Source organism: Pristiophorus japonicus, chromosome 6 (assembly GCF_044704955.1).
Source record: "Pristiophorus japonicus isolate sPriJap1 chromosome 6, sPriJap1.hap1, whole genome shotgun sequence".
Lineage (NCBI taxonomy): Eukaryota > Metazoa > Chordata > Chondrichthyes > Pristiophoridae > Pristiophorus > Pristiophorus japonicus.
The window spans coordinates 108,281,733-108,299,003 of NC_091982.1; the positions used below are offsets into that span (position 1 = coordinate 108,281,733).

General features: G+C 40.5%; 1 protein-coding gene across 1 annotated transcript in view; it reads right to left on the reverse strand.

Moving 5' to 3' along the window:
• The window catches only part of LOC139265753 (sodium/hydrogen exchanger 2-like), a 271,688-nt gene that overhangs the window by 113,167 nt on the left and 141,250 nt on the right, over positions 1-17,271 (reverse strand). Inside the window, exons 4-5 of the mRNA XM_070883110.1 lie at positions 16,505-16,722; positions 9,143-9,339 (exon numbers count right to left, since the gene is read on the reverse strand). Coding sequence (XP_070739211.1) covers positions 9,143-9,339; positions 16,505-16,722 — 415 coding nt within the window. The remainder of the gene's footprint in view (positions 1-9,142; positions 9,340-16,504; positions 16,723-17,271) is intronic.

The following is a 17,271-nucleotide window of genomic DNA, read 5'->3' on the forward strand; positions in this document are numbered from 1 at the left end:
CTTGGTATGTTTCACACCATTTTTGCTCGTGAATTGTGCAAATTCTCCTGAACGAAATTGTGGTCTATTATGCGAAACAATCTCTTCAGGGAGGCCAAATGAAGAAAATAATTTTCGTAAAATGTCCAATGTTTTACTTGTTGTTATTTTCCACATTGGAAACACCTCAACCACTTCGAATGGCTGTCAATCACAATGAACAATTCTTGTCCTTCTAACTCAGCAAAATCAACATGTAGCCTTTGCCACACCCTGGGAGGCCATTTCCATGGCTGTAATGGTACTGGTGGTGGTTGCTTGCTTACCGATTGACATGTCATACATTGACTCACGATGTAATCTATATCTTTATCAAGACTGGGCCACCATAAATAACTGCGTGCAAAACTCTTGATCAAGCACATTCCCAGGTGCTGGTCATGGAGGTCTCCAAATAATTTGGACCTGAATTTATTTGGTATAACCACTCTTGCACCCCATATGATACAATCTTTATTGACTGATAATTCATTCCTACGAATGAAGAATGGATGTGTATCATTGTCTGTTACCTGGTTTGGCTATCCATTTGCAATATACTCATAACCTTTGACATCACGGGGTCACGTTTGGTTGCTCTACCAATCTCTTCAGCTGTGACTGGCAGTTCATCAATGTATGAAAAATAAAACACGTCTTCCCTATCGGGTGTAACTTGTGATGGGGAAGGCAATCTAGGCATTGCATCAGCATTACTGTGATCAGCTGATCGTCTGTATTCAATATCATATGTATATGCTGACAAACTCAAAGCCCATCTCTGCATTCGGGCTGCAGCTAATGTTGGAACTGGGGACTTTGGATGAAGGATTGCTGTTCGGGGCTTATGGTCCGTAACGATGGCAAACTTACAACCATACAAGTATTTATGAAATTTCTTCACCCCAAAAATTAATGCCAGAACTTCCCTTTCAATTTGCACATAATTACTCTCACTGGCACTGAGAGGTCTCTCCTCCCCACTACTTAATACATGAGATATTACTGCCCCAACTCCATACGGAGAGGCATCGCATGCTAGCTTAATCTCCTTAGATATGTCATAGTGAACTAACATGATGCTCTCTACCAATTTGCTTTTACACTCCTTGAATGCTGTATTGCATTCTTTTGACCACTTCCAATGGACCTGTTTTTTCAAAAGTTTATTCAGTAGATGTAATAATGTAGGCAAATTTGGTAGGAACTTCCTATAATAGTTCAAAAGACCCAAGAATGAACGAAGTTCAGTAACATTCCTGGGAGTGGGTGCATTTCTGATCGCATCCAATTTTTCCATGGCTGGATGTAAACCATCTTTGTCTACTCTGTACCCTCAGTACTCCACTGAGTTTTTAAATAACTCACACTTACGAGCAGACACTCGTACTCTGTGCTTCTCTAGCCATTTGAGGACTTCATTCAATATGTTATTATGAATTTGCCTACTTGGTGCTGAAATTAGTATGTCATCCAACTAACATACTATCCCTTCAATACCTTGCAAAATCTGGTTCGTCACCCCATGGAATATGGCAGGGGCATAAGACACTCCAAACGGTAGCCTATTAAATTGATATAGGCCTAGATGAGTATGTATAGTCAAACATGGCTTGGACTCCACATTTAGTTCATAAGATTCAGTTTTGAGAAGATCTGACCAGTGTTGTGAACAAATCTTCTATATTCAGCAATGTATTGGGGACATTACCCTCTAGAACCTGGTTTACGGTTACTTTATAATCATCACACAATCTTACCTTACCATTGAACTTAGGTACAATAACAATGGGTGTAGCCCAATTACTTCGATCCATCTTACAAATAATGTTCTCAGTCTCTAGTCTTTTGAGTTCTTGCTCAACTTTCTCCTTGAGTGCATATGGTACGGAACGTGGCTTGTAGTAAACCGATCTAGCGTCCTTCTGTACCCTGATACTCGCCTTGAAGCCTTGGATCATCGGTTGATGAAAATCACGCTTCCAAACAGAAAATCTTACTCCAATCCAGCTTGAGTGAGCTCAACCAATTTCGTCCTTGTAAGGCAGCCTTGTCTCCTTTCACTACTATTAGAGGCAAGTTCTGAAATTGATCTTTATGTTTCACCGGTACGGTGATACGACCTATCACAGGAATTTTCTCTCCCGCGTAGCCTCGCAGCTCTATCTTGGATTTCTCCAGTTGGAAATCATGCAATTTGTCGAGGTACAGCGACTCCGGTACTACATTCACGGATGCACCAATGTCAATTTCCATTGGTATCTTCAATCCCGCAATATTTATGAGGATTTTGATGCTTTCTGAATCGCTGTCCATTAACCTCGTGCTCCTGATGACGTGTAACTCTTAACATCTTATCGTCCTGTTGTTGTTCTTCCATGCTATGTAGTCTCTTGGGATTTCTACTCAGAGCTTTGAACACTTGACTCATAGCACCCTTCAGTCGACATGCCTTCGCAAGATGCCCAATCTTCCTGCAGAAGAAACACTCTGCCTTCACGTATGGACAACTTTGAGCAATGTGTTGTCCCAGGCACCGACAGCACCACTTCGACGCTCTGTTAGAATTTCCAGTTTCTGAGACTTTGGGCCCCCACCATCTTTTACTTTGAACCTGCAGGTGATTTACCTTGGTTGACTGACGACCGTAATTATTATTTAATTCTCGGGAATATTGTTCAGCCATGCCCATCGACCTCGCTGTCTGACAAGCAATCTCAAAAGTCAAGTCATCCGTCGTCAATAACTTTCTTCTGATCGCATCATTTTTCACCCCACAAACAAAACGATCCCGTAATGCTCGGTTTTGAAAGTTTCCAAAATTACAGTGCATCGATAGCTTTTTTAATGCTACGATGTAATCACTGATACTTTAATCAGTGTTTTGATTCCGAATCCCAAAATTATAGCTTGCAGCAATTTCTAATGGTTTGGGGTTATGGTGCTGCTCCAGCTTTGTTAAAATCTCTTTAAGTGTTGTGTCCTTTGGCTCGTCAGGCACAAGCAGATTTACCAGTGTTTCATACAATGCCGGACCTGCCTCCGATAAGAAGATTGCTCTCTTACGTTCCAATACAGCCCGGTTCTGGACTGCATTGTCGGGAACTTCGATTATGTTATTTGCAATGAAATACATTTCTAGCTGATCCACATACGCTTTAAAACATTCCCGGTCGTGTCTATATTCACCCAAATGTCCGATTACACCTGCCATTTTAATCTCTAGCTGTTCACACCGTGTGCTGTATTTTACCTTGGATTTTGTAGCTTTTTTCCATAGACAGAAACTTCCAAAGTCTCTCTGTCAGCTGGCTGAATCCTTCACCAACAAAATTTAAGCTTTAAATCATCCGAAAAATCCCATCCTCGTCACCAAATGTGATATATTCACAGAGCACAGCACACACAGCTCCTAACATGGCAGGCAGCTCTCTTGGAAGCCTCCGGAAATCTGCCTGGTTCTGTTTATTATTAACCCTACAATTGCAGTACACAATACATCCGCATCCACAGTGCGGAGCTAGAAACATTACAAGCTTACAGACATTACAGATACTAAGTAGTTCCTAAATGGTCATTATAATTTACTCTAGCAGAAACCCATTGCATTTTTCTCTGAATTCCCTTAACAAGCACATTTTTCAAAATTTCTGTTCCCAATTTCACCACCCTTTCTTTTTCAGAGTGCAGAAAGCATAGGATAGCACAGTGAGTGGGCTAACATTACTGGCGGTTACAGCTTATCTCTCAGTTTTAATATCCATCTCCATTACTATTGAATCATAGAATCATCGAACGTTACAGAATGGAAGGAGGCCATTTTGGCCCATTGTGTCCGCGCCGGCCAGCCTAATCCCACTTTCCAGCTCTTGGTCCGTAGCCCTGTAGGCTATGGCACTTCAAGAGCACAACTAAGTACTTTTTAATTGTGGTAAGGATTTCCGCCTCTACCAGCCCTCCAGGCAGTGAGTTTCAGACCCCCACCACTCCCTGGGTGAAGAAACCTCCCCGCAAATCCCCTCTAAACCTTCTACCCATCACCCCAAATTGCTGCTAAACTGTAGTGAAACGCATCCTCCGATCGTGCTAAATCAGCAGGGCATGATTCAGAGGGTGCCATGTTGAAACTGTGCAGTGTCCTGGTTAGACTGCACCTTGAGTACTCGAGTTATAGCACAAAGGAGACCATTGGGCCTACCATGCCTGCGCCCATTCTCCCATAGTCCCATTCCTTTGACCTTTCCCCATACCCTTTAAAATTTATATTTTTGAAGTAGTTACTAATTTCTGTTTTAAAACCTATTATGGATTCTACTTCCATCACTGTTCCAGGCAGAGCACTCCATTTCCTAACAACCCTCTGCATATCTCCCAACCTCGGTTTTCAGTCTTTTCATAATGATCTTAAATTTATGCCATTATAGTTACCAGATCACCAACCAGGGCAAATCATTTTTCCTTATTTAATTTATCAAGGCCGTTCATAACTTTGATAACCACAGTTAGATCTACTGTGTTCAATTTGATGACCAATACATGAAGGGAAGATTTAAATCATAAAGGCAGTGTAGAGAAGAGTCAAAGGCTGATTTCCAGAATCAGGAGATTGAAGGACAAGGGAAGACATTGCATGGAATGAAAATTGGGCGGGTTTTAGAACAGGCTGGTTCCACTCCGCCAGATTATCAGCAGCTGGTGAAGACCAAAATCTACTGCTGTGGCTTTTATAGTCACATGACAATAGTGACTGCATTTCAAAAGTAATCCATTGGTTGTAAAGCCAAGGACATCCTGAGGGAATAATAAGATGCAATATAAGTAGAAGTTCTGTTGTTCCTTTGAACCAGTGATCCAGATTAGGCTCAGCTACACCAACTGAGGAGGCACCTGTATAGAACAGTGGTTCTCAGCCGGTGTTCCGCGGCACATTGGTGTGCCATGAACCCTTCACAGGTGTGCTGCCAAATTGTGTAAAAGTATGGTGGACTTTAACTGATTTCACAATGAAACACAAACCATTTAACTCTGAAACAGAAGGGGAGGGGGGCGAGAGAGAGACAAACAGACACATGTCATCTACCTATATGTATGACGCCACTGCTGTGGTAAACATTGCCAATATTGACAAATAACTATCTATTTATCTCTACTATTATCAAAAAAACTATGTTCTAGAGTTGTACAAATAATAATGACAAGAGACAACATACACAAACAATTTAAATGTCCATACTCAGTACTCGGCACCCATCCCCCCTTCTCCCACTCCCTTACTCCCTCCCATTACTGATAGAGAAGTGCAAGTGCCTACCATCGAATGAGACTGTGTGTGTGTGTGTGTATAAGCGTGTGTATGGATATTTATGTTTGTGTGTGTATGTGCGTCTGTACCAAGGACGTAGCCAGGGGGGCACTTGGGCCAAGGCCAGCCCCAATCCAAAATAATAGTATTAAGTTGTTCATGTGAAAAGCTTAAAATTTGATTATTAATTTGGGTGAAAGAGATGGAAGACGAGTCGAACACATATGCAGTAAAAAGTGGAGTTTTTATAATAAAATATCAAAAATTATTTAATTACATTTAACCACATTCTTATTTATATTTTGTTATTTTTCTTTATTGATCTGCAGCTTGATGTGTGGCCGGGACTGACGGCATCTTTGACGCTTTGACCTGATATAGCGCCAAGTAGCGTCTCCTTTGATGTATGCGGCATCCAATTTGACCTGGCCTAGCCGCCCTAGCGGCTCCTTTGATTTTTGGGAGTTGGCTTTTAGCATATTTTGACCATAGTCAAAATCAAAACTTCCTGTTCAACTCTAGACTCGTTTCTGTCTGGAGTCTGGAAATTGGAAGACTCAGTTTGTGTCTGTCTGGAGTTTGGATCACTCAGACGAATAAAGTTTGTCCCCCCCAATGGACAAATTCATCATAAGAAAACATAAAAATGGACAAGGAGATATCAATGACAGTATCACTACAAGTGGTGTTAGTAGGCCTACAACCAATGCCAGTACAAGTGGTGCCAAACCAAATCCTAAAAAATCCAAAATTCATCATCAATATATGGAGGATTATTTGAGGTTCGGTTTTTCATGGACAGGAGAAGAAGAATGCCCCATTCCACTGTGTGTTGTGTGCGGCGAAAAACTGTCGAACATTACAATGGTTCCCAGTAAATTGAAACGTCATTTTACTACGAAACATGCACATCTTGCAACAAAAGATCAGAGTTATTTTAGGAGATTGATGGCAACGCAATCAAAACAAGTGAAAATTTTGAAAACAATGTGAAGGTGCCAGATAAGGTTCAAATTGCTTCTTATGAAGTTGCTGAATTAATAGGCAGACAATGAAGCCTCATACTATCGCTGAGTCACTTATTTTGCCCGCATGTCGAAAAATTGTCAAAATAATGCTTGGTGATGAAGCTGAACAAGAAATTGCAAAAATTCCGGTTCTGACAATACAATTCGGAGAAGGATAAATGACATGTCATCTAACATTGAAGAAAATGTAGCCGAGAAACTTACAAACTCGAAGTTTGCTTTACAAATCGACGAGTCTACCGACATTAGTGGTAAAGCACAATTATAAGCATTTGTTCGCTTCATTCATGAAAACAAGATATTGAACCAATTTCTGTGCTGTAGAGAACTTCCAGAAAATACTAGAGGTCAAGACATATTTGATTCTGTGAATTCATATTTAGAAGACTTGAAAATTTCATGGGACTCATGTGTTGGAATCTGCACGAACGGTGCTCCATCTATGGTGGGATGTGTCAAAGGATTAATTACGCTTGCAAAAAAATATAATCCAAATACATTATTCACCCATTGCTTTTTGCATAGAGAAGCACTTGTTGCAAAGATGTTACCGCTAGAATTAATATCTGTATTAGATCAAGTTGTTTATATTGTAAATTATATAAAATCAAGACCTTTAAAAACTCGTTTGTTTAAACAGCTCTGCAAAGCTATGGATGCACAGCACGAATATTTACTTTTGCATACAGAGGTAAGATGGCTTTCAACGGGAAAAGTCTTATGTCGTGTATTTGAACTTAAAGAAGAATTGTCAATATTTTTTGAAAGAGAAGGAAACGTTACCTTTTGCAAATACCTTAAGAGTGAAATGTGGTGTGCTAAGTTCGCATATTTGGCAAATATATTTAATTGTCTTAACAGCGTTAATACCAGTATGCAAGGGCGAAATGAAAACATTCTCACCTCTACAGACAAGCTATTAGCTTTTCAGAAAAAATTTCTATCTGGAAAAAGAGAGCAACAGAAAAAAATCTTGAAATGTTCCATTTGATACCAAATCACAGTATTAGAAAGGTTGCTCCAATCGTGATAGAGCATTTGGCATCACTAGAAGACAACATCAAAATATATTTTCCATTTTTGGACGTAGAGAAGTATGATTGGGTAAGAAATCTATTTTCTCCAATTAGTACGTCAGATTTTGATTTTACATTGCAAGAAGGAGAAGAAGAATTAACTTCTATTTCTACAGACCGCGGTCTTAAATGAAACATTCAGATATGTCTCTTGATGCGTTCTGGATTTTTATTAAAGAAGAATATCCTGCAATATCAAAAAAAGCCTTGATAATTCTGATGCAGTTTTCAACATCATATCTCTGCGAATTAGGATTCTCAACTCTTACGGACATCAAATGCAAAAAACGGGAAAAACTTAGCGAACTTGAACATGAAATGAGAGTCGCCTTATCAGTTATACGCCCTAATATTAGTGACATAACTAAAAAACGTCAGTCTCAAGTATCACATTAAAATACTAATTAATCTATAATTAATGTGAGGAATTATTATTATAGTTTATTATTTTATTGTTACTTTCAGAATAAAAAATAATTAATAACATACATGTGTACAAAGTTGTATATCATCATATACTGTGATTAATAAAAAGTTTTTTACATTTTCTGAAACTTGCTTTTATTTTAACCTGTGTTCACCTTTTAATCCTTTCAATTGTGCCGCCAAAAATTCTAGTATTCGAAAGTGTGCCGCGAACACAGAAAGGTTGAGAACCACTGGTATAGAAGTTATAAAATAGCATACTAAAGATATATCTGGAATATTATTCAAAGTAAGCCCTAACAGTTGGGCAAGGGAGCATACGTTCAAACCAATGTAAGTAAATGAATACTGGTGCCAGGAAGAATCTCTTCACACAAAGGGTTATCACTTTGGACAGATAATCTATACAGAGGGTGTGGAAGTCGAAATTTTAACCATTTCCAGGACTGGAAAACTTTAGCTATGAGGAAAGATTGGATTGGCTGGGGTTGTCTTCCTTGGAACAGACGAGGCTGAGGGGAGATTTAATTGTTGTCTACAAAATTATGAGGAGCATAGATTGAGTAGATAGGAAGGACCTATTTCCCTTAGCAGAGGAGTCAATAACCAGGGGCCATAGATTTAAAGTAATTGGTAGAAGGATTAGAGGGAGATGAGGAAACAATTTTCACCCAGAGAGTTCTGGGGGTCTGGAACTCACTGCCTGAAATGGTGGTACAGGCAGAAAAGCTCATCACATTTAAAATGTACTTGGATGTGCACTTAAAGAGCTACAATCAACACGGCTACGGACCTAGTGCTGGAAGGTGGGATTTGGCTGGGTAGCTCTTTTTCGACTGACACGGACACGATGGGCCGAATGGCCTCATTCTGTGTTGTAATCTTCTATGATTCTATGATTAAAGACCAGTAGCATGCTGTGCTGTTGAATTTTTAGTTTTTCATTCTAGGCACATGGTCTAAGAGGGGCCAGGTGATCTGCCTTGTTTGCACTTAGCTTGTGATTGCTGTAATATTGGAGGATTTTTCACCATTCTGGTGTATGAGCTTAGTGCTATAAGAATGGGCTGGCCCAGGAGTAATGAATTCACTGCGGCTGCCAGGGTCAAAGATTAACACCAATGCTTGTTTGTGGGGAATGTAATTGAGAATGACACGCACTGTTGCGATGGTGCATTGGCCCTGCCCGATGTGACATCACACAAGAAGGGATCAGAATTATTTCTAAAGTCAAGGTGACAAAGAGAAAATATATTTAACGGCTCGACATTACTGGAAAAATCCCTGCTTACCTGAACAAAGACTGTAAAAAAGATGACCACTATTGTAGCTGTGGTGAACAGTTTCTTCTGAGGAAAGTTGGGAAGTAAGAAAACAAGGGAGAAGCAGATGGCCCCTCGCAATCCACCGTAGGCTATGATGAACTGGTCCTTTCTCGTGACGACATTCACACGGAACTTATTCACAACAAATGTCAGGAAAATGACACCTAGAAACAAAAAACAAAAGAGAAATCTGTTACTAGACATTGGTAAAATTGAGCAAATGAAATTTTTTTTTTTTCATTAGTCCCTAAAATGCAGTTTGATTATCTTGTCATGAACAGACTCTTGTTATCTGGTTCTTCCAAATTGAGTTTTCTCAACTTGCTTTTTCAATTAAATTTGGCATTAGGAAAAGCATTATAACTGATGTGAAATCACATCTACCAAACAAGATATAGTTGCTCATTCCTAAAATCTGCTTGACGGTCATGCTAACATAATTGTAAATCTATGCACACTTTGAGAACAGGCTTGCTTCAGACATTGTCCTGTGCAAGTCGAGTCACAAGAACATAAGAACATAAGAATTAGGAACAGGAGTAGGTCATCTAGCCCCTCGAGCCTGCTCCGCCATTCAATAAGATCATGGCTGATCTGGCCGTGGACTCAGCTCCACTTACCCGCCCGCTCCCCATAACCCTTAATTCCCTTATTGGTTAAAAATCTATCTATCTGTGATTTGAATACATTCAATGAGCTAGCCTCAACTGCTTCCTTGGGCAGAGAATTCCACAGATTCACAACCCTCTGGGAGAAGAAGTTCCTTCTCAACTCGGTTTTAAATTGGCTCCCCCGTATTTTGAGGCTGTGCCCCCTAGTTCTAGTCTCCCCGACCAGTGGAAACAACCTCTCTGCCTCTATCTTGTCTATCCCTTTCATTATTTTAAATGTTTCTATAAGATCACCCCTCATCCTTCTGAACTCCAACGAGTAAAGACCCAGTCTACTCAATCTATCATCATAAGGTAACCCCCTCATCTCCGGAATCAGCCGAGTGAATTGTCTCTGTACCCCCTCCAAAGCTAGTATATCCTTCCTTAAAAAGGTGACCAAAACTGCACGCAGTACTCCAGGTGCAGCCTCACCAATACCCTATACAGTTGCAGCAGGACCTCCCTGCTTTTGTACTCCATCCCTCTCGCAATGATGGCCAACATTCCATTCGCCTTCCTGATTACCTGCTGCACCTGCAAGCTAACTTTTTGGAATTCATGCACAAGGACCCCCAAGTCCCTCTGCACCGCAGCATGTTGTAATTTCTCCCCATTCAAATAATATTCCCTTTTACTGTTTTTTTTTCCAAGGTGGATGACCTCACATTTTCCAACATTGTATACCATCTGCCAAATCTTAGCCCATTCGCTTAACCTATCTAAATCTCTTTGCAGCCTTTCTGTGTCCTCTACACAACCCGCTTTCCCACTAATCTTTGTGTCACTACACTCTGTCCCCTCTTCCAGGTCATCTATGTATATTGTAAACCGTTGTGGTCCCAGCACCGATCCCTGTGGCACACCACTAACCACCGATTTCCAACTCGAAAAGGACCCATTTATCCCGACTCTCTGCTTTCTGTTAGCTAGCCAATTCTCTATCCATGCTAATACATTTCCTCTGACTCCGTGTACCTTTATCTTCTGCAGTAACCTTTTGTGTGGCACCTTATCGAATGCCTTTTGGAAATCTAAATACACCACATCCATCGGTACACCTCTATCCACCATGCTCGTTATATCCTCAAAGAATTCCAGTAAATTAGTTAAACATGATTTCCCCTTCATGAATCCATGTTGCATCTGTTTGATTGCACTATTCCTATCTAGATGTCCCGCTATTTCTTCCTTAATGATAGCTTCAAGCATTTTCCCCACTACAGATGTTAAATTAACCGGCCTATAGTTACCTGCCTTTTGTCTGCCCCTTTTTTAAACAGAGGCGTTACATTAGCTGCTTTCCAATCCGCTGGTACCTCCCCAGAGTCCAGAGAATTTTGGTAGATTATAACAAATGCATCTGCTATAATTTCCGCCATCTCTTTTAATACCCTAGGATGCATTTCATCAGGACCAGGGGACTTGTCTACCTTGAGTCCCATTAGCCTGTCCAGCAGTAACCCCCTCGTGATAGTGATTGTCTCAAGGTCCTCCCTTCCCACATTCCCGTGATCAGCAATTTTTGACATGGTTTTTGTGTCTTCCACTGTGAAGACCGAAGCAAAATAATTGTTTAAGGTCTCAGCCATTTCCACATTTCCCATTCTTAAATCCCCCTTCTCATCTTCTAAAGGACCAACATTTACTTTAGTCACTCTCTTTCGTTTTATATATCGGTAAAAGCTTTTACTATCTGTTTTTATGTTTTGCGCAAGGTTACTTTCGTAATCTATCTTTCCTTTCTTTATTGCTTTCTTAGTCATTCTTTGCTGTCATTTAAAATTTTCCCAATCTGCTCGTTTCCCACTAACCTTGGCCACCTTATACGGATTGGGTTTTAATTTGATACTCTCCTTTATTTCCTTGCTTATCCACGGCTGGTTATCCCTTCTCTTACTGCCCTTCTTTTTCACTGGAATATATTTTTGTTGAGCACTATGAAAGAGCTCTTTAAAAGTCCTCCACTGTTCCTCAATTGTGCCACCGTTTAGTCTGTGTTTCCAGTCTACTTTAGCCAACTCTACCCTCATCCCACTGTAGTCCCCTTTGTTTAAGCATAGTACGCTCGTTTCTGACACAACTTCCTCACCCTCAATCTGTATTACAAATTCAACCATACTGTGATCACTCATTCCGAGAGGATCTTTTACTCGGAGATCGTTTATTTTTCCTGTCTCATTACACAGGACCAGATCTAAGATAGCATGCTCCCTTGTAGGTTCTGTAACATACTGTTCTAAGAACCAATCCCATATGCATTCTATGAATTCCTCCTCCAGGCTACCCCGTGCGATTTGATTTGACCAATCGATATGTAGGTTAAAATCCCCCATGATTACTGCCGTTCCTTTTTCACATGCCTCCATTATTCCCTTGATTATTGCCCGCCCCACTGTGAAGTTATTATTTGGGGGCCTATAAACTACGCCCACCAGTGACTTTTTCCCCTTACTATCTCTAATCTCCACCCACAATGATCACACTGCGCACTGCACACACATCTTGTCTGACAGGAAAGTTGGGTGTGGGGCGGGGAACCTTTGCTCCATCTGCATCAGTCCCAATCTCCTGATTATTCCTCACTAAATTTATCTCATGATGTATACTGTGTTTTTTGAGCACACATTAATCTTTCCGGCTACCATACCTTTTGTTCCCTCTACACAATGCTGAAAAAAAAAATATTTGTAGAAAAGAAAGTATTGTACTGGTTAGATCATGCCAATTATTTTAGGATTACAATTTGTAGAGTACAGATTCATATAACATTTTAACGTATGAAAGAAAATCAGCATTTGAGAGAAAACTGATTCCGTTGTGAAGTGAGCATCATATCACTGCAGTATGGCAGTAAGAGCAGGAGTAGGCCATATGGCCCCTCGAGCCTGCTCTGCCATTTAACAAGATCATGGCTGATCTGATCTTGGACTCAGTTCCTTTTCCCTGCCCGCTCCCCATAACCCTTTATTCCCTTATCGTTCAAAAATCTGTCTATCTCCGCCACAAATATATTCAATGACCCATCCTGCACAGCTCTCTGGGGCAGGGAATTCCACAGATTTACAACCCTCAGAGAGAAGAAATTCCTCCTCATCTCAGTTTTAAATGGGCGGCCCTTTATTCTGAGACTATGCCCCCTAAACAGCTTCCGATGCAAGTATATCCTTTATAAATATGGAGACCAAAACTGTACGCAGTACTCTAGGTGGAGCCTCACCAATACCCTGTACAGTTGTAGCAGGACTTCTCTGCTTTTATACTCTATCCCCCTTGCAATAAAGGCCAACATTCCATTTGCCTTGCTGATTATTTGCTGTACCTGCATCTAAACTTTTGTATTTCATGCACAAGGACCCCCTGGTCCCTCTGTACTGAAGCACTTTATATAATTTTTCTCCATTTAAAATATAATTTGCTTTTCTATTTTTTCTGCCAACGTGGATAACCACACATTTTCCTACATTATACTCCATCTACCAAATTTTTGCCCACTCACTTAGCTAATCTATATCCCTTTGCAGATTTTTTGTGTATTCCTCACAATTTGCTTTCCGACCCATCTTTGTATCATCATCAAACGTGACTACATTACACTCAGCCCCTTCATCCAAGTCATTAATCTAGATTGTAAATAGTTGAGGACCCAGCACTGATCCCTGCGGCAACCCACTCGTCACTGTTTGCCCACTGGAAAATGACCCATTTATCCCGTCTCTGTTTTTTTGTTAATTAGTGAATCCTCTATCCATGCTAATATATTACTCTCAACCCAATGAGCTTTTATCTTGTGCAGTAACCTTTTATGTGACACCTTATCAAATGCCTTCTGGAAATCCAAATACACCATATCCACTGGTTCCCCTTTATCCACCCTGCTTGTTACATCCTCAAAGAACTCCAGCAAATTTGACAAACATGATTTCCCTTTCATAAAACCATGCTGATTCTGCTTGATTGAATTATGCTTTTCCAAATGCCTTGCTACTGCTTCCTTAATAATGGACTCCAGCATTTTCCCAATTGCAGATGTTAGGCTGACCGGTCTATAGTTTCCTGCTTTCTGTCTACCTCCTTTTTTAAATAGGGATGTTACATTTGCGGTTTTCCAATCTGCTGGGACCTCCCCAGAAACCAGGGAATCTTGGTAGATTACAACCAATGCTTCCACTATCTCTGCAGCCATTTCTTTTAGGGCCCTAGGATGCAAACCATCAGGTCTAGGGGACTTATCCGCCTTTAGTCCCATTATTTTACCGAGTACTACTTCATTAGTGATAGTGGTTGGATTAGGTTCCTCCCTCCCTATAGCCCCTTGATTATCCACAATTGGGATGTTTTTAATGTCTTCTACCGTGAAGACCGATTCAAAATATTTGTTCAAAGTCTTTGCCATTTCCCTGTTCCCCATTATTAATTCCCCAGTCTCATCCTATAGGGGACCAACATTTACTTTAGCCACTCTTTTCCTTTGTATGTACCTGTAGAAACTCTTACTATCTGCTTTTATATTTTGTGCTACTTTACTTTCATAATCTAGTTTCCCTCTTTTTATTATTTTCTTAGTCATTCTTTGCTGGCTTTTAAAAGTTTCCCAATCCTCTGGCTTCCCACTAGTCTTGGCCACATTGTATGCCCTTGTTTTCAATTTGACACCATCCCTTATTTCCTTAGTTAGCCACAAATGATTATCCCTTCTCTTACAGCCTTTCCTTCTCATTGGGATATATTTTTGTTGAGAGTTATGAAATATCTCCTTAAATATCTGCCACTGCTCATCAACCGTCCCATATCTTAATCTATTTTCCCAATCCACTTTAGCCAACTCTGCCTTCATACCTTTATTTAAGCTTAGGACATTGGTTAGAGATCCAACTTTCTCACCCTCCAACTGAATTTGAAATTCAACTATGTTATGGTCACTCATTCTGAGGGGGTCCTTTACAAGGAGATCGTTTTTAATCCTGTCTCATTACACAGTACCAGATCTAAGATAGCCTGCTCCCACGTTGGTTCCGCAATATACTGTTCAAGGAAACTATCTCAGATACACTCTATGAACTCCTCCTCAAGGCTACCCTGGCCATATTGGTTTGTCCAATCAATATGAAGGTGAAAATCGCCCATGATTATTGCCGATCCTTTTTTACAAGCCTCCATTAGTTCTTGATTTATACTCCGTCCAACCGTGTAGCTACTGTTAGGAGGTCTATAGACTATGCCCACCAGCGACTTTTTCCCCTTATTAGTCCTTATCTCCACCCAAACTGATTCAACACCTTGATCTTCTGAGCCAATATCGTTTCTCACTAATGCACTGATCTCATCCTTTATTAACAGAGCTACCCCACCTCCTTTTATTTTCTGTCTGTCCTTCCGAATTTTCAAATACCCCTGAACATTTAGTTCCCAGCCTTTGTCACCTTGCATTCACGTCTCTGTAATAGCTATCAGATCATACCCATCTGTATCTATTGGTGCCATCAACTCATCTATTTTGTTACAAATGCTGCGTGCATTCAGATAAAGAGCTTTTAAATTCGTTTTTGTACAATTCTTTCCTGCTTGGACCCCACTTTCTGATTCACTTTTATGTTTATACATTCCGTCCCTTCCTGTCACGCTCTGGTTTTCATTTCCCCCAATTCAAAAATCTATCTATAGTTCCTCCTCATCTCAGTTCAAAATGGGCAGCCCCTTATTTTTAAACTATGCCCCCTAGTTCTAGATTCGCCACGAGGTGAAACATCCTCTCTGCATCTATCTTGTCGAATCCCATCAGTATCTTAGATGTTTCAATAAGATCACCTCTCATTCTTCTAAACAATGAGTATAGGCCCTATCTGCTCAATCTTTCTTCATAAATTAACCCCTTCATCTCAGGAATCAACCTAGTGAACCTTCTCTGAACTGCCTCCAATGCAAATATATCCCACCTTAAATAAGGAGACCAAAACTGTATGCAGTACTCCAGTTGTGGCCTCACCAATACCCTGTACATTTGTAGCAGGACTTCCTTACTTTTATACTCCATCCCCCGCAGTAAAGGCCAACATTCCATTTGCCTTCCTGCTGCATACTAGTGGGGATATGGGATTGAAACCCATGATTAACCCCGTGGCGAGATTCCAATGTGGGCAATGCTGCAAGAAGTGAGGCAACGGCCACAGGAATTGATATTTCCACACGCGGAGAGATGTGAAATCTGCGGCTTTCATATCTTCAGGTTGCTCTCTCACGAGGGTAGCTTCCAGGATTGGACTGGAATCTCCAGGAATTCAAGATTAGTCTCCAGGACACTGCTACGAGCAATTCAGGAGAAAAATCATCGGGGCATTATAAAAATATTTATCTTTTTTATTTTCTTTGATCACTTTTCTTTATTAATTGTAAAAATATTGAAGATGGGGAAAAATGCCATTTGACTGGTCATGTGACGAAACTTCCAGGAATACGTCCAACCAGAGTTGGCAAACCTATCTCTTGTACCTCTTAAAGGTCACTACTGGAGTGTCTTAGTTTCATTGCCAAGCCATCTGTGTGCCCTTCTTGGCTGGGGAATATTATGGGATGTGTGGATGGAGCGGGGGGTGGGGGTGGGGAAGGGGAGGGGGGGTGTTGGTGAGGGGAAGGGTGAGCAAGTTATTGAAAAAAGAGAGAGAAAATAAATTCTAATTACCAACTGCTCTCCAGACAAGGCAAAATATCATTGTGAAACATACATAGGGCCAACTCCATTCGTGCTTGTCCCCAATAGTGGAAACACCGAGGAAAATAAAGATGAGGGTCTCACTCACACTGCTCCACATCTTCATGAAGTATTTGATTGTAGTGTGAGACTTCTGAGAGATATTAGCCTCCACATATCGTTTCATGCTCATAGAGCAGGCTATAATTCTGAAAGAGACATTTATATAATATTAATTGAACCCGATGAGGAATAATTGGGACTTTCCCATATCGATACGATCGGCGTTATCAATATAAAAGCAAAATACTGCAGATGCAGGTCAGGCAGCATCTGTGGAGAGAGAAACAGAGTTAACGTTTCAGGTCAATGACCTTTCGTCAGCCAGTTCTGATGTAAGGTCATTGACCTGAAAGTTTAATGTTGTTTCTCGCTCCACAGATGCTGCCTGACTTGCTAAGCATTTTCTGTTTTTATTTGGCATTATCAATGCCTGGGTTGCAATTCCTTTAAAACATTCTTAACCTGCATTCCTGTTTTCAGTATCTGCATTCCCTGTTTATTAAAAGAGCCCATGTTAATATAACATTATTTTATCAATAGCTAACTGAGTAGGTCAACCAGATCTTCTCCTTCCAGAAACCAACAGAAGAATCCTTTGTAATAAACCGTAAAGCCAGGAAATCCAACTGGGTCTTAGTGTAATTGCAGTAAAGAAAAAGTAAATAACTTGCATTTATATAGCGCGTTTCACGACC